Source organism: Theropithecus gelada, chromosome 10 (assembly GCF_003255815.1).
Source record: "Theropithecus gelada isolate Dixy chromosome 10, Tgel_1.0, whole genome shotgun sequence".
NCBI classification, from domain to species: Eukaryota; Metazoa; Chordata; class Mammalia; order Primates; family Cercopithecidae; genus Theropithecus; species Theropithecus gelada.
Genome location: NC_037678.1, coordinates 5,083,440 through 5,100,614, shown reverse-complemented (window position 1 = coordinate 5,100,614; position 17,175 = coordinate 5,083,440). Strand labels below are relative to the sequence as shown.

Sequence of the window (17,175 nt, the reverse complement as noted above, 5' to 3'; positions counted from 1 at the left end):
CAGGTTTCACGGAGAGTTGGGGGATAGGGCTGGGGGCATTCGGCCCGAAGGCTCCCCCTCTGTGCCCCCTCCAGGGAAGTCTGGGGTCCAGGCACTCGCCCCCAGTCGTGGGCGCGCGCCCCTCGCAGCCGGGGTGCGGGGAGGGAGGGTCCCGGAGGGCCGCGGCAGGGGGCGCCGGGGAGGGAGGACCAGGCGACCCGCGGCCCCGCCTCCGCCGCGCCCTCCTCCCGGGCGGGATAATTGAACGGCGCGGCCCTGGCCCAGCGTTGGCTGCCCAGGCTGGGCCGGAGCGTGGAGCCCGCGCCGCTGCCCCAGGACCGCGCCCGCGCCTTTGTCCGCCGCCGCCTGCCGCCCGCCGCCCGCCGCCCATGGAGCGCGCCGCGCCGTCGCGCCGGGTCCCGCTTCCGCTGCTGCTGCTCGGCGGCCTCGCGCTGCTGGCGGCCGGAGGTAGGGGCGTCCCGGATCCGCCGACCCCACTTAGGGTCCCCACCCCCTCGGCCTCGCGCTCCCTGCGAGTTTCGGAACCACGGGGACTCGGAGTCCGTACGCTGCCCTGCGTGGCGCCCCCGGACAGTCACCGCCGAGGCCCCGGCGACAACCTCCCCTCCCCCACGGCCAGCTCCGGCCCTCATCTCCTCCCCGGCCTGGGGACTTGTTTCAAAACCGGATTCCCCCACCTCTCAAACATACGCTCCTACCCCAATCCTGGCAAATCCAGCCGGCTCCGGGGGCCCCACCCCGGGCCCTGGGGGTTCAGGGGCGCTGGCTGGGCTGGGGGCCGCTGGCTGGGGGTTACCGAGCCCAGGGCGCCTTGCACTTGGCGCTGGAAGCGCCCTCGGGTATCTTTCCTCACCGCTTCCCGCCTCCTCCCCCAGGTAGGGGCTGTTGTACCCAGCTTTCGGATGTGAAAATTGAGCCTGTTGGGTGGGAAGCAGTCATTTCCCCAGGAGACACTGGCAGTCCTGGGATAGGGGCTGGAGAGGAAGACACGAGAAAGCCGGGGAGCAACCTGGAGGTTTTGGGGGCCATAGCTGGGAGGATGGAGGGGCTGCGGACCTGGCCACCTCCTCGCTGCCTCCCTTCTGGGACAGAGGACCCAAGGCAGTGGTTCTGCCGGGCGGTGCTCAGCGGGGACTGAGGACAGGTCACTTCCACCAGTGGCAAGGGAGATGGAGTTTCCAATAGCAGATCTGATCGATGGCCCAGACCTTAGGCCTCAACCCTGGGACTGACAGTTCCGGGACAGTGCCCACCCAGCCTGCGCTTTTCTCCCTGCTAACCCTCAAGGCCTGGTCCCTGGGGGGACCACCACGAGGTGCTGTGATCAGAGCAGCTGCTGGGTGGCAGAGCCATGACCTGTGACCTCTCTGCTGACCCATGGCTTCTCAGGGCCACTAGCCAGGCCCAGCACTCCTGGCGTCTTTGTTTCTCCGGGGGCCCCGGTCCAGGGGAGTGCCCCAGACCACCCTCGGAATCCTGAGTCTTAATCCCTGGTTTAGTTGAGTTCCTTTTAACCTCTGGTGACCGCCTTTGTTAGTCAAAGGGTCACTTGTCCCGATCAATGCTCACCGGGGGATTCCAGGAAGGGGGTTGAAAGGGGCTGGAGGGGGAGGGGAGGCGGGGAGCTGAGCTCTACAGAGCTTTCTGGACTCGCTGCAGCAGAGCCCCGTGGAGCTCTGATTGTTCAGGCGGTGCTGGGCACGGCCTGGGCACCTCCTGGGGTTGGAGACGGTGTGGGGAGGCGCAGAGCTCAGTGTTGGCACCAGGAGCCTTCTCAGCCCCTGGGGTCTCCCTGGTGGCTCCTTAGAAGAGATGGAGCTTGATGCAAGGGGAGCGTGGGAAGAAGGCATTCCAGCAAGCAGCAGGCGGCTGGGTGGCTGCCAGCTGGAGGGAAAAGCCAGAGGGGCCCTGGGTGGTGGGCGGGTGGGACATCGGAGACCCCTGTTAGAAAAGGAAGGAGGCTCAGAGACCCCTGATTGTATAGAGGAGGAAGCTGAGGGCCTGAGAGAAGGCGTGGTAAAACTCTCCCCGGCCCGCGAGTCTCTGCATTCTCTCTCACTGTTCTTTTCTGTCTATGGTTTGCGAACAATTTCTCCCTGTGCGTGTGTGACTAAATGAACACCCCAGGACTTGCGGGCCGGAGTGGCTCACTGCGCCGCTGATCCTTTTCCACAGAGAAGTTTGTAAGTGGAAGGGTTTCAAAAAGCCTCCTAATTGCACAGTTCGATAAAAACAGCTGGATGTCCTGTGGGCCTTTTGTTTCTTTTGGGAAGAAGTGTCTTTGAGTTTCAGCAGGTTTAATCTGGTATGGTTTGGGAAGGGGCTTTGGAAGACTGCCTGGCCCCTGTCTGCAGCTGTGAGGCCCCCGGAGCCCTGTGTGTAAGGCCACAAGTGGCACCACCCCTGCTCTCCGAGAGCTGTGGGGCTGCAGACGGTGAGCCTGTTAGCTGATCTGCAGAAACTCCTTTGGTGACGGCCACTTAAATGGAGAAGGGCGCTGATCTTTCTTGCCAAAGGGCCGAGAGGAGCCGCCTGTCTGTCCTGTGTCGGTCCGGTCCGTCCCGTTGGGCTTTCCTGAGAGCTGGGTGGGAGGGAGAAGAGAGGAGGAGGTGTTAGGAAAAGACGATTGTGTTTTCTCCAAAGCTTTCTTGGCCTCTGGCTGCGGCTGGGCAGCATTTCCAACTGATTAAAAGAAAGTTGGGAGGGAGAACAAAGACCAGGGAGGACTTGGCTTGAAAACATGTGGTCTGTGCCGCCACTCCTGGAAATTTCCCAGTCAGGAGGTGGGGTTCAGGGCACCCAATGCGTGAAGATGAGACTCTGTGCCCTGGGGGTCAGCTCTGGGGCCTCTCCTGCCACACCCACAGCTCTAGCTCACACCCTGCTCCTGGGCCCCGCTCCTGGCCCTGCTGAGGGACCCCAACTCAGGGCTGCATTTGCCACCCCTGCAGGTGTGTGGGGCAGGAGGAGGGGCACGCGGCTGACTCACGTTCAGGTGCTGGAGGCTCCACAGGCCTTGTGAGACTAGAAATCAGTTTGCATCAGAAAAAGCCACGATATGCTTTGGTGGTTTTCTCATTTGTAAAATGAAGAGAACAAAAACCTACTTCTTAGGTTGCCTTGAGGATTAAGAGAGAGAACCTAGGATGGTGTCTACCATGGCAGCTATATTATTATTATTTTATTTTTGAGACAGAGTTTCGCTCTTGTCCAGGCTGGAGTACAATGCCATGATCTCGACTCACTGCGACCTCTGCCTCCCGGGTTCAAGCAATTCTTCTGCCTCAGCCTCCCCAGCAACTGGGATTACAGGCGCCCGCCACCACGCCCAGCTAATTTTTGTATTTTTAGTGGAGACAGCGTTTCACCATGTTGGCCAGGCTGGTCTCGAACTCCTGACTTCTGGTGATCCACCTGCCTCGGCCTCCCAAAGTGCTGGGATTACTGGCATGAGCCACCATGCTGGCCAGCAGCTCTATTATTAATGTTAGCTATTATTCCTGTTGTCCCCTTCCCTAGGAAGTGTTGGCACCAGGTGCTTTCGCAGCCCTTGGGGGCTCCCTGGAAGCTCTTTGGAGGAGATGGGGCTAGATGTGAGGGGAGCACAGGAAGAGCACGATTCTGCCAGCACCCCAGAATCATTCTCCCCAAGATGCCTCTGAATGTTCTACTACTGCTGAATTTCCCAGCCAGGCGCTGAGAAGAAGGCCCCATGGAGCTACAGGACTGGCAGCTGTCAGTGCCAAACCCGTGTCGGGAAAGGTGGTGTTCTTAGCCATTCAGTCAGTCATTCACAAAGGGACAGCTCAGTGCCAGACACTGCTCTATATCTTGTGGCTGTGGCAGGAAAGGAGAGATACCTGGTCCCCCCCCCCCCCCCCCGCCCATGCAACTCACATTCCCTAGGAGATCCAGAAAAATGAACTGAGCCCTACTGGCAGAGTCAGGGAAGACTTCCTGGAGGAAGCGGCATGCAAACTGGGAACCTGAGGAGGAAAAGGCAGTGGCTAAGTCCGTGAGTGGGGCTGGGAGGATGGGGGAAAGGGTGTTCCTGGCAGGGGAAATGGCAGGGCCAAAGACCTGGAAGGAACAGAAAACATGAGACTTCCAGGGAAACCCCCTCCTTCTACCCCCTTCCAGTTCCTTCCAGTTCCACCAGTTCCTTCCAGCTCCTTCCAGCTCCTTCCAGTTCCTTCCAGCTCCTTCCAGTTCCACCCCCTCCTCACCACTGGGGGGACTGTGCTGTCTAGCGACTTCTCCAGCAGCTTCCCCGACCTGGTGAGACTTTAAAGCTGGGCTCTGAGCACTGGGCACCTGGGCAGGGCCGCTTTTCAGGTGAAGTTTATTAGAACAGTTCTAAGAAGGCATGTAGTTATTTTGCCAGCATATTTTATACAACAAGACTTTCCTTTTGCAGAATAGCAAATCATAACAATTTGATGAATGAATCCTTTTGTAGGCCCCATATGGTTCCAGTTTCCTTGTCATGATCTCACATGTGGCCCCATAACTGAACAGGGTGGGAGTGGGGAACCATTGTGTCAACTTCCCTGGGATCGGAGACCCCCTCAAGCTGGAGGGGAGCTCAGGGCTGGCTAAGTCATCTGCCACAAGTCACCCAAGTCACCCAGCGAGGAGCGGGGCTGGGGCTGGGCCTAAAGCTGGGCTGTGCCCCACCTCCTTTAACCCCACAGTGGTCCTAACTAGAGGCTAGGGTGGGAGGGAGCAGGACGCCCATCACCCTAGCTGCTTACAGGTTATTTACGGGTTACTACACTGTGCGGAGCCAACTTTAGAAGGGGGTTAGGAAGCTGTGTGTTGGTCCCAATTCTGAAAGTGCCTGAAGAGATCGCGATGACACCCACAAACTCTCTGCCTCTGTTTCCTTCACTATGAGATGTGAAGGTCCTCTGGGTAATTATTATAGGTGAAATGCTTTACATTTAGTAATGAATGTCGTCTTCTCAGCAGCCCTACGAAATAGGTGATCCAGTGTTGTTTTGAACCTGTTTTTATTTTTTTACTATTATTTTTGAGATGGGGTCTCACTCTGCTGGCCAGACTGGAGGGCAGTGGTGTGATCTCGGCTCACTGCAACCTCCACCTCCTGGATTCAAACCATTCTCCTGCCTCAGCCTCCTGAGTAGCTGGGAGTACAGGCATGCGCCACCACATCTGGCTAATTTTTGTATTTTTAGTAGAGATGGAGTTTCACCATGTTGGCCAGACTGGTCTCGAACTCCTGACCTCAAGTGATCTACCCGCCTCGGCCTCCCAAAGTGTTGGGATTACAGGCGCGAGCCACCGCGCCTGGCCCTATTTTTCCTTTTGGATCCCGTCACCCACTGAGTGAAAAGGTCCTGTGAGTTTTGCTACCTAGGTATGAAGCCTGGCTTCTTGTTTTGGCCTAGAACTCCTCTGTGGACCCACACAGTGCCATTCCTGAGAGTCACTGATGCGTGTGGTGGGTTGAGGATGGAAACCCAACACCTGTACACCCAGCGTGGTCTCCCCACAGCATGGGGACTCGCCCCTTCATGCCCCACCCCTGCCCCAGTTCACCTGTGTTACTTAGCTATGCCCTCACCCTAGCCCTGCAAAGGAGGTGCTGTCATTGTCCCCCTCATCAATGGGGGGACATGGAGGCCCAGAGAGTCCAGGTAGCAAGCCCGTGGGCGCACAGCTGCTAAGTGGCAGCACCGGGATTCGAGCTTGGGCAGCTTGGCCCTGATGCCATACCCCTCACCAGCACACTGGACAGCCTCATGTATCTTTTTTTTTTTTTTTCCTGAGATGGAATCTCGCACTGTCATGGGCGCGATCTCGGCTCACTGCAACCTCCGCCTCCCAGGTTCAAGCAATCCTCCTGCCTCAGCCTCCTGAGTAGCTGGGATTACAGGCGCCCGCCATCATGCCCAGCTAATTTTTTGTATTTTTAGTAGAGACGAGGTTTCATATGTTGGCCAGGGTGGTCCTGACCTCGTGATCTGCCCACCTCAGCCTCCCAAAGTGCTGGGATTACAGGTGTGAGCCACCATGCCCGGCCAGCCTCACGCACCTTTAGAAGACTTGAATCTTTAAGTCTAGTTCAGGGGGAAGCCTATTTCCTTTGGAGTGTGATGGTGGGGTGTGTGTGAGCTTTCGAGTCACAGCTGGATCTGAAGCCTGCCTTTGCAGAGGCTGCATGGCCTCGGGCAACTCGGTGATTCTCTCTTTGCCCCCTTTCATAGAATAGCTAGGATCACGTGAGCTCATTTGTGCATTCATTCATTCACAGACGTTTATTGAATGACTGCTCAGGGCAGGCATGGGGGCAGGATGCAGAATGAGACTGTCTGGCTTAGCCTCGTGGCACTAAGTACAGAGTTAATTATTTGTGCCAAGTGCTGGGCAGCTCAGGGTACAAAGAGACCATGCAAGAAAGAAAACATATATGTCCCATGTGCATACGTGTGTATGTGCATATGTGTGTGCATTGGCGGTAGTTAGGGAGGACTTCCTGGAGGAAGGGATCTTTGAGCCGGTGTGGCATGAACAAGCCGGCCTGAGGAGAGCAAGTGTCCTGAGACCCTCCAGCCTGTGACGCTCCAGGTTCCAAATGCCAGGTGCGTAGGATGCATGACAGGTGGCCAGAGCAGCGAGAGGAACACCAGGGGAGATGCGTCCTGGAAGCCCAGGAGGCCCCTGGAGCAGGATGGGATGTTGCAGAAGGATGAGGATGCCCCTCTGTACACTGGGCTGATGTAGGAAGTTGCTGCCTGGGCCAGAGCTGCCTGGAGGGAGCTGTGGGGAGAATGCTTCTCACTTTCCCAGAGAGGTGCCTTCTGCTCCTCCCCTCTTGCTGCCTTCTCCCGGCTGGTTCACCACCCAAGACCCCTGTCATCTCTGTGACAGATGCTGGGAACAGGCTCAGCAGTGGACACAGGCAGGTCTTGTGTTGAGTATGGGGCCAGGAGCCCTAAGAGCAGGCTCCGGTTTGTCCTGCTTCCTCCTTCAGAGGCCAGGTGGTCTTGAAGAGGGCACACAAGTCTGCCCTCATCCTGGACCTGTAAGGGATGCAGGGACGTAGGCCAATCTGGCTGGATCCCTGCTGGCTTCCCAGGCTTGGAGGGGCAGGGCGCAGGTGGGGGTTGGGAGTAGTCGCCCAGTCCTGTTTGGTTGGAACTTTCCATCAGAGTCTCTGTGGTTGACATCTCGTTGCATTTCAGGCTTTTTGATACCTTGGTTCTGGACACCACGGAGGCCACTCCAACTCTTTGCTGTAGCTTTAGACAACGCTATGGGGCAGGTGGGGCGGGGGCATGATCCTTTTGGGTAGTGAGTCCAGGAGGCACAGGGAACAAAGCCTCAAGCTCCCATTCACTTTTCAAAACTCCTGACGCCCTCAGCTGCCTCTGAGTGTTTGAGCTTGAGCAGAGGAAATCAAGGAAATTGAGGCTGGCTTCTCATCACATGCCCTTTCTTCATCCCCAGCTATTCACGGAGCTTTGCAACTTTTAAAATATCCTCGTTTGCCCGATAAGGATATTAAAATAAAAAAATAGACACCTAATCAACCACCATCTCGTATCGTCACCACTTCATAGAGGTAGGGAACATTTTGATGCCCCGGATTTTGGAAGGACGCGGTCTCACAATAAAAGACAGCATTGTAGATGGAATCGGGCAGGCTTTGTAGAGGTCCCTGGGTCCTGCTTTGATTTCACCCTATTTTGTTGCAACCCAGTGGAAATTTTGTCAGAGCAATGCCTGTACACGGGGTGGGATTTGGGAAGCCTGCTCTTAACTGCAGGCGAAATCCTCCATTCCTCCATTTACCCTCCATCTGCAGAACTTTTCATATTCCCAAACTCCATTCAGTTTGTAAATGAAAAAACTGAGGCCCGGACTTGCTCCACGTGGGAAAACTCTCAGCCGTGAGATCAGAAGCAGATTCCAGGCCTCTGGGTTCCCAGCCCCCAGTCTCCCCTCTGTGACAATCTGCGTGGTCAGCAACCTGGGTATTAAGATCCTAGTGGCTCACGGGCTTCCAGGAATGGGATCAGACATTGCCCAAAGCTTCTGCGATGTTTACAGCTAGCAGGCTGACGTTCTGGAAGCTTCCACCCAAGGAGTGGTACAGAATCTCTCTGAGCATCTGTATTCTTAGAAAGAGCACGTGGCCATATCCTTCCCAGGCGTCTAGGGCATGGTCCCTGCAGGCCATGTGACCTGTTTCTCTGCATGCCTTGGAACCTGGGGCATGCCACTGATCTATACCATAATCTTTATGGACGCTTAAGTCACCTGGAAAAAATGTAGTTTTAGCAGCTGTCCCAGGCAACAAACGGTATCTGAGGCCTGTGAACTGAGCCATCTCCATCCAGTTACTCTGGCAGGCATGTCTCTCTCCTGAAGAGAGGTGGTGGACGTGGTGGCGTATTGGCCGTTGGGCACCGTGTCAGCCTGGAGGTTGGGAAAAAGAATGTTCTCCCTATCCTGGCGCGGGAACTTTTCCCTTTGTTTAATTGTGAAGCTTCTGTTTTTTCTTGTGGTCAGTGCGCTGATGTAAGCACTTTTCCTGGATTGTCTCATCAGTCTTCCCCCATGCTTTTTTTTTTGAGACAGAGTTTCACTCTTGTTGCCCAGGCTGGAGTGCAATGGCACAATCTCAGCTCACTGCAACCTCAGCCTCCCGAGTAGCTGGGATTACAGGCATACGTCACCACGCCTGGCTAATTTTGTATTTTTAGTAGAGACGGGGTTTCTCCATGTTGGTCAGGCTGGTCTCAAATTCCCAACCTCAGGTGATCCTCCTGCCTCCTCTGGATCTGGAGGTTGCAGCTCACTGCAACCTCTGCCGCCCGGGTTCCAGTGATTCTCCTGCCTCAGCCTCCCGAGTAGCTGGGATTATAGGCGTGAGCCACCACGCCTGGCTTTTGTTTTGTTTTGTTTTGTTTTTGACAGTCTCACTCTCACCCAGTATGGAGTGCAGTGGTTCGATCTCGGCTTACTGCAACCTCTGCCTCCCGGGCTCAAGCGATTCTCTCGCCTCAGCCTCCTGAGTAGCTGGGATTTCAGGCGCCTGCCACCATGCCAGCTAATTTTTGTATTTTTAGTGGAGACAGCGTTTCACCATGTTGGCCAGGCTGGTCTTGAACTCCTGGCCTGAAGTGATGACTGCCCACTTCGGCCTCCCAAAGCTCTGGGATTACACGCGTGAGCCAGCGCTCCCGGCTTCTTCCCCTATTTTTACAGATGAAGGAAATGAGGCACCCTGAGTCTTAGTAAGGGAGGGAGCCAGATTCAAGGCTGAGCAGTTCTAACCTGCAGTGTTGCCTTCCCTGGGAACGTTCGAGTTGAAGGTTAACAAGAGTTTGAAAGAGTTTGCTCTTGGTTTATATCTAATATTATGCTTTGGATCTAACTCACGTGGTCAGAGGCAGGGTCAGATTGAGACTGGTTGATTGAGACTCCTGGGAAACAACAGGAAATGGTCTGGGAGAGACCCCTGAAGTCCCCTGAGGCCCTGCTTCTCTCTTGAGCCCCCACATCCCAGCGTGGAGTTTCCAGCGAGTGCCTGTTCGGCTTGGGTGGGTGTCCAGTGTGGGACTGGTCAGAGGTAATTTTTGGATCTCAGACCTGCTCACAGCTGTCGGTGGTCGGGAATAGAAGAAGCAGGCGTGGCTTCGTTTGGCCAACATTACCCTCCTGACTCACAGTGTTCCAGGGCTACTCGGATGCCCTAGGGTTTGTGTACAAATGGCCTTGACTTTACACCCTTCTGAAGGTGGGGGGCTGACTGATTAAGCAGTTGGTTGGATGCTGTCGACCCCTGCAGAACTCTTGGTAGCCATGAGGTGTGGAGTTGGCGTGGGGGATCTTTTAGCCCCAGTCCCCTCTTTGCCCCCGCCCCAGCCTGGCTGAGGGTCCTGGGCAGGCACTGAGAAGGCACCACATGGGGTAGCACTTGATGAGCAGGTGGGTAGGAGAGTGAGGTGGGAGGTGCCTCCGTGGGCCTCAGATGGTCCCCAGCCTGTGTGATGGGGCAGTGAAGCTCAGGACATCCGGTGTTTGGATATCCACAGGTGACCCGATCCCCAGGTAAATGAGCAACTGGAAGTGCCTGCAGGGATGCTGGAGGCACAGCCAGGGTGGGGCTGGACCTCAGGCCCTTCCCCACCCCCATCTCCCCACCCTCACAGGACACACTGGGTAGCTAAGATCCTTGTTTTTAGGATTTTTGTTTGTTTTGAGATGGGGTCTCCCCCTGTCCCCCAGGCTGGAGTGCAGTGGTGCAATCATGGCCCGCTGCAACCTTGAACTCCTGGGCTCAAGCCATCCTCCCACCTCTGCCTTCCAAAGTGCTGGGATCACAGGCCTGAGCCGCCATGCCTGGCCTTTTGTTGTTGTTGTTCTTTTAAAGCTGTTAAGTCATCTTTATTTTGGTTGCAAAGTTGCAAGCTGTTTTTTACTGAACATTTTAAGTCTCATTTGAAGTTTCATAGCTTGCCATGTAAACCATTGCATACATGGTCAAACTGCTCTACAGAACATTCTGAAATACAATCTATTAAATTAATTCACTTGACACTGTTCAGATTACTGCATGAAAACAACATTGATTGAAGAAGGCAAGTAAATCAATGGGCAAAACATCTAATTGCTTTCATAATGCAGGATGTTACAAGATGGCCAACAAACACTAAATTATTTTGCTTAAGAAATGTACTTTTTATTGTGGTAAAATATGTGTCACATAGGATGTGCCATTTTAACCATTTCCTTTTTTTTTTTTTTTTTTTTTTTTGAGACAGAGTCTCACTCTGTCGCCCAGGCTGGAGTGCAGTGGCATAATCCCTGCTCACTGCATCCTTTACCTCCCAGGTTCCAGTGATTCTCCTGTCTCTCAGCCTCCTGAGTAGCTGGGATTGCAAGCGCACCCCACCAAACCCGGCTAATTGTAGCTGGGATTACAGGCATGAGCCACTGCGCCTGGCCCATTTTAACCATTTCTAAGTGTACGGTCCAATGATATTAAACACAGTCACATTATTGTACAGTCATCACCACCCTCCATCTCCAGAACTTTTCATATTCCCAAACTGTTAAATACTAACTCTCCGTCCTCCCTCCCCCAGCCTTTGGCACCTATCCTTCTACTTCCTGTCTTTGACAAATTCCGTAGAGATTTAACTCCTCTAGGGACCTCATAGGTACTCTTGTCCTGGGTCACCGTACCTGCCTTACTGGCCTTTCTTGATTTTCATAACCAGAGTAAAGCTTGTTTATTTTATTTTGTGACGGAGTCTTGCTCTGTTACCCAGGTTGGAGTGCAGTGGTGTGATCTTGGCTCACTGCAACCTCTGCTTCCCAGGTTCAAGTGATTCTTCTGCCTCAGCTTCCTAAGTAGCTGAGACTACAGGCGTGCACTACCATGCCTGGCTATTTTTGTATTTTTAGTAGAAACGGGATTTCACCATGTTGCTCAGGCTGGTCTCGAACTCCTGACCTCATGATCCACCCACCTCAACCTGTTGGGATTACAGGCGTGAGCCACCGCACCCGGCCAAGCTTGTTTATTTAAAAGGGGACAGAGACAACTTTTCTTCCTTTCTAATCAGAATGTGTCTTGGAAAGGATATGTCTGAGGGATGGGAGTGGGGTTAGTTTTGTGCTTGAGGGAACCTGTTCCCACCCTGTCCCAAGGTAAGCTTGTAAAGAGGTCGGTGCCCTTGCTTTGGAACACAAGTTAATGACACACCTTTTCTTGTGTGGGCTACACACATCTTTAACCTGCTGCAGATAGTACTTTTGTTGGCAACTGGAGCCATGATGCCAGGCCCCTCTTCCTGAAGCTCAGTTTTCCTCGAATGGGTGGGAGGTAGCCAGTGCTGAGCCCACCAGGGAAATCGAGGCATATCTCCAAGGCTAAGAAACGCAGTTCTGTAGCCTCAGCCACTCCCCGACCCCCAGCTCATCCCTGGCTTTTGCCGAAATTCTAACGAGCCCCGTACTTTGTGTGGGTGGGCTCTGACCCCTAAGGATTTTCCTGGGGGGTCACTGCCTCCATCCCCTGGGATGATGGAGGAGGAGGAGGCTTGTTTGTGGGGGCAGAGGATCCTGCCCCAGCAGCCTTTGCATGTCAAGAGTGGTCTTGCTGATCGGGCCCCTTCCCCTGGCTCTGTTTAACCGGTGCTTACTGAGCCATGATGTTTGTGCTGGGCATGGGCAGGTGCGACATGGACAGTGAGAGGAGGAAGACACCATCTCTGGCCCCCAAAGGAGGTTTTAATTCAGGAGGAGCAAGAAAGAACAGTGTTGGAGGCTGCCAGGACTGAGCCTGATGCCAGAACCCAGGGCCCAGGACCCGTGGGTGAGAGCAGTGGGCAGGAGGGCGTGGAGGCCACTGAGCCCTGTGAGGAGCTGGCCGCACACTGGTTTGTGGTGGGTGCAGCACAGCCTGGGTGGGAACAGGGACACCTTAACATTTATGTTCATGTCACTGGTGACTTGACGCTTTTCAGCTTCCTCTGTTCTTAATTCCATGTGGAGCCCAGGCAGGATGATAGCAGAATGAATGGAAGGGGTCGAGGGGTGAGAGCCAGTGAATGAGAGGGGCCTTGTCTGTAGGCCCATGTGGGTCAGGGCCTGGCAGTTGATTGGTGAGTGTTACAGTGAGGATGATCGTCCACTTCTCAGGCCCCCTCCCCATGCCTCTGCCTCGTCACCATCCAGCCTGGCCATGGTCCCTGCTCGGCTCTTCGTGGACTCTCTGATGGGGCTGTGCAGGAGCTCTGCCTTGGCTAATGATGGGGTGAGCTCAGCTTCCCTCGGGCACAGCCCCCAGACGGCTCTGCTTTGCAGAGTTCCAGCTCTGGGGCTGCTCAGAACATGGGAGCTAATTTCCAAGTTTCCAGAAGACCGAAGGACTTCACATTTGATTTTCACTGTCCTGCTGAGATTAAGGTTCACAGTGCCCAGGCTCCCCAGCAGGAAGCATTTCCAAACCATTTCTGCAGCTCTGGGTGCAGAATTCCCAGGGCCATGGGAGCCTGCCCTCCCATGTGTTTTCCTTTCTCAGAGTCCGAAGGAGGCTCTGGGGCCGCAGCTCACCCGCGGGGGATTCCGCACACCAGCACCCGGCTATGTCTTCCCCATTTCTTATGAGCAGCGATAAGTCAATCCCCTTCGATGGTTTAATCCTCCAGCCAGTTTACAGAGAGCTTTCTGTGTGCTTGGAACTTTATAAAGTGTATCCCTCTTTTCAGCAACCCCGGGAAGATAGTGCAAGCCCCGTTCTCCCACTGGGGAAGCTATGGTTCAGAGAGACGATGCCGCCTGCCCAGGGTTAGAGAGCAAGAGAGTGCTGGAGCCAAAGGCTGTTTGGCTCCAAAGCTTACACTCTTTCCACTCAGCTCTGTAGCTGCCACATGCTGGCATGGATGCTGGGGGTATACAAGGACAGGAGACAGAGCCTGCCCTCAAGACATTTGTGGCTATGAGTGTAGGGCAGGCAGGCAGGGCGCTGGAGGATGGAGAGACATGTGCCAGGCACAGGGTGATGTGGGAGCAGAGGGGCACCTGAGCCATGCAGGGGGGGCAGGCCAGGAGAAGGTGACAGGGCATGGGAGGTGGGCTAGGACAGGAGACAGGCTGCAGAAGACACAAGGGTGAAACTGCAGGCGGGGGCTGAGTGGGCCTGGCCAGAGAAGGGGTGAAGGAAGTGTGGGGACAGACATGGGAACCGGGCTTGGCTGCAGAAAGGATGAAGGGAGTGGGGACAGATGGGAACCGGGCTTGGCTGCACAGGGGAAAGCAGCCTCGCTGTCAGGCCACATGGCTGGATCACATCATGTTCATCCAGGAGTGCACCACGGCCTGTCTCATCTGTAACAGATAAGGTCATTGGCTTAGTGAGTGCTTTTGCTTTTCTTAATGAATTAGAGCAAGAATGAATGAATGAATGAACGAATGGGAACATTCAAGGTTATCCCCATGATAACGTGGCTGTCACTCCGGATGACGCTTTGGTGCTGGTAGGCCCGCAACTCCAGACAATTTGACGTTATCTCTGGCTCCTGGTGAATCTTACGTTCCATCGTTGGAGAGGGGACACCTGAGGTGGGGGATGGGCTGAGTGGTCAGGCTGATGAAAATTGTTGGGCTTTGCTGTGGGACGGACCTTCACGCTTACCCACACCACTGCAGGGCTCTTCCTGCCAGCCTGGGGGAGCCGGGTGAGAGTAAGAAGGGTGGGTCTACCTTGCACTGCAGAAAGCAGCTCTGAGTTTCCTGGAAGCCCTGGGGAAAAGGGAAAGCCCAGAAGTTGTCACTGGGGGACATGGTTCTAGGTGAGACCCCCTCCTCGTGGCCGTGTGGAATGGCCTGGCTGAGCTCCAGCTCATTTGTGCACGGACCCTATCCATCCTGGAATGTTTCTGGAAGTTTCTCCTCCTCCCCTGCTGAGATCGGGATGGAGCATCTGAAGGCCGCATAGTCTAGAAGTGCTTACAGTGGTGGATGACCGACAGGGTGGTGTAGCAAGGTGCTGCCTCACCCAGCAGACAGCAGCCTCCCTCCGGGCCACCCCGAGGGCCCGGCCTGGAAGAAGAATGCGCTCAGGCAGAGCACCCACAGTTGTATGTGCGGAAACGGAAATGCTGCCAAGCCCAGTGGGATTTACCCTCTAGGGTCTGGAAAGCCTTTAGGAAGGAAAAGTGGTGCTTCCTTTTTTTTTTTTTTTTTTTTTTTTTGAGACTGAGTCTGGCTCTGCCGCCCAGGCTGGAGTGCGGTGGCCGGATCTCAGCTCACTGCAAGCTCCGCCTCCCGGGTTCACGCCATTCTCCTGCCTCAGCCTCCCGAGTAGCTGGGACCACAGGCGCCCGCCACTTCGCCCGGCTAGTTTTTTGTATTTTTTAGTAGAGACGGGGTTTCACCGTGTCAGCCAGGATGGTCTCGATCTCCTGACCTCGTGATCCGCCCGTCTCGGCCTCCCAAAGTGCTGGGATTACAGGCTGGAGCCACCGCGCCCGGCCGAAAAGTGGTGCTTCTTAAAGCCCAGTTTTGTAACGTCCTGCCGAGAGGTGACCTTCTGCCCAGCAGCTGAGGCTGTCGGTGCTAATGCTTTCTGGCGTTTGAGTCCTTTAGACTGAGGGCCAAGTATGTGGGCACCTGGCACCTGGCTGCTCCTCCCTCGGGGCACAATGGGGTCGTCTCCCTTCCGTGAGCTGAGGGGCTGGGAGGGTGTCCATTGGGGCTGTAGCCTGGGCTGGGGCATGGGGCACAAGGGCCTATGCGCCCAGCTCATTTGGGCTGTGGTCTGGCTCTGAGGGTGTGGGCCGGCTGCTTGGTGTGTGACCCTTTCATCTGTCCTTTTTGTGAGTGGGAGATAAGATGGCCAGACTGCTGTTCCTCCTGAACCTGTGCTCTCTGCTTTGCCAGTCCTTTCCTCACCAGTCTTCTCACAGGTCCCCGTTTCTGTAGGAGAGGGGGTCTTGTGGTAGGTCAAGGGCAGAAACCATCACCAGCCTTGGTTTCCTCATCTGTAGCTTGAGGCTTATGTCCCGGCTCCTGCCCCTTTGCTCCCAAGATTAAAGGAGAAAACACAGATGTGGGTCACAGAAGCTGGTTTAGAATTGGTGGTTTTTAGGCTGGGTGCGGTGGCTCACGCCTGTAATCCCAGCACTTTGGGAGGCCAAGGTGGGCGGATCACCCAAGGTCAGGAGTTCGAGACCAGCCTGGCCAACATGGTGAAACCCCATCTCTACTAAAAATACAAAAAATTAGCCGGGTGTGGTGGTGGGCACCTGTCATCCCAGCTACTCAGGAGACTGAGGCAGGAGAATCACTTGAACCTAGGAGGAGGTTGCAGTGAGCTGAGATCGCGCCACTGCACTCCAGCCTGGGCGAGAGACTCTTACTTGACTCAGCTCGTTGCATTTTGAGCCGCCTCCCTGTTTGCAGTCTCTCCTCTGGAAAGAGTGGTGTCGGCTGTTCCCTGACCTGCTGGGCTGGGCGGGCCGGCAGTGTGGCCCTGCCTCTGTCAGCAGGGCTTTCTTGCCCGCTGGACTGTGAAGGCAGGGACCCGGCTGGACAGGGGCGGCATCGGCATCTCCAGCGTGTGACTGGAGCAGGGATCATGTGTGCTTGGATCTCAGGGCTGAGCCGCAGCCCTGTCCCAGTTGGATTCAGACAGGGGAGGATTCAGGCCTTTCTTCTAGGAAGGAGTGGGGTGTGGGCTCCCAGCTGGGGCCTTGTGGGGTTTTCAGTACTGGTTTGCAGAGTGACTAAGGGATGTGCCCCCAGCCTGATGCTGTCGTTAGAAGGACGTGCATGTCCTGGTGGTGCACCTGGGAGGGGCCCGCCGCCCGTTGAGTGGTGAGCCACCTCTCAGCTTGTTCTCTTCCCTGCACAGTGGATGCGGATGTCCTCCTGGAGGGCTGCTGTGCAGATGGACAGCGAATGGCCACTAATCAGAAGGACTGCTCGCTGCCATATGCCACGGAATCCAAAGAATGCAGGTACGTTTGCCAGTGGCCACTGTTTGACTGGAACAGTGTTCCTTTAGAGGAAAGTGGGGGAGGAAAGGACAGTGTGTGCCAGACCTCTCGGGAGAGGTTGGACACCCAGGCCTGGATCCATCCGGGCTGGATGGATTTAAAAAAAGGGGGGACAGTTGTGGGGGAGCAGAGGAGATGATGTGACTAAAGAGCCTTGTGAACGGAAACACGGACCACCTACAGACCCCCAAAATGCCGGGGAGCCGGCACAGAGTGAAGCGTTTCACCAGCCGGTTTTTCACCTTCGGCACTAACCAACATCTGGATCGACCGTTTTTATTCTTCTCTCCCTACATTGACTCCAGCTCTCTGAAAATTCTGAGACCATGTAAGCTTAGAATAAATGATGAGAGGCCGGGCACGGTGGCTCACGCCTGTAATCCCAGCACTTTGGGAGGCCGAGGTGGGTGGACCACCTGAGGTCGGGAGTTCGAGACCAGCCTGGCCAACACGGTGAAACCCCGTCTCTACTAAAAATACAAAAAAAATTAGACAGGCATGGGTGGTGGGTGCCTGTAATCCCAGCTACTTGGAAGGCTGAGGCCAGAGACTCGCCTGGGAGGCGGAGGTTGCAGTGAGCTAAGATTGCTCCACTGCACTTCAGTCTGGGCAACAAGAGCGAAACTCTATTTCA

The 17,175-nt window shown here is 55.3% G+C and overlaps 1 protein-coding gene across 1 annotated transcript in view; it reads left to right on the top strand.

Annotated features, from left to right (window-relative positions):
* Window positions 1-216: 216 nt before the first annotated feature.
* The window catches only part of LOC112633178 (fibulin-1), a 100,481-nt gene continuing 83,522 nt past the window's right edge, over window positions 217-17,175 (top strand). Inside the window, exons 1-2 of the mRNA XM_025399622.1 lie at window positions 217-447; window positions 16,397-16,502. Coding sequence (XP_025255407.1) covers window positions 369-447; window positions 16,397-16,502 — 185 coding nt within the window. The 5' untranslated portion in view covers window positions 217-368. The remainder of the gene's footprint in view (window positions 448-16,396; window positions 16,503-17,175) is intronic.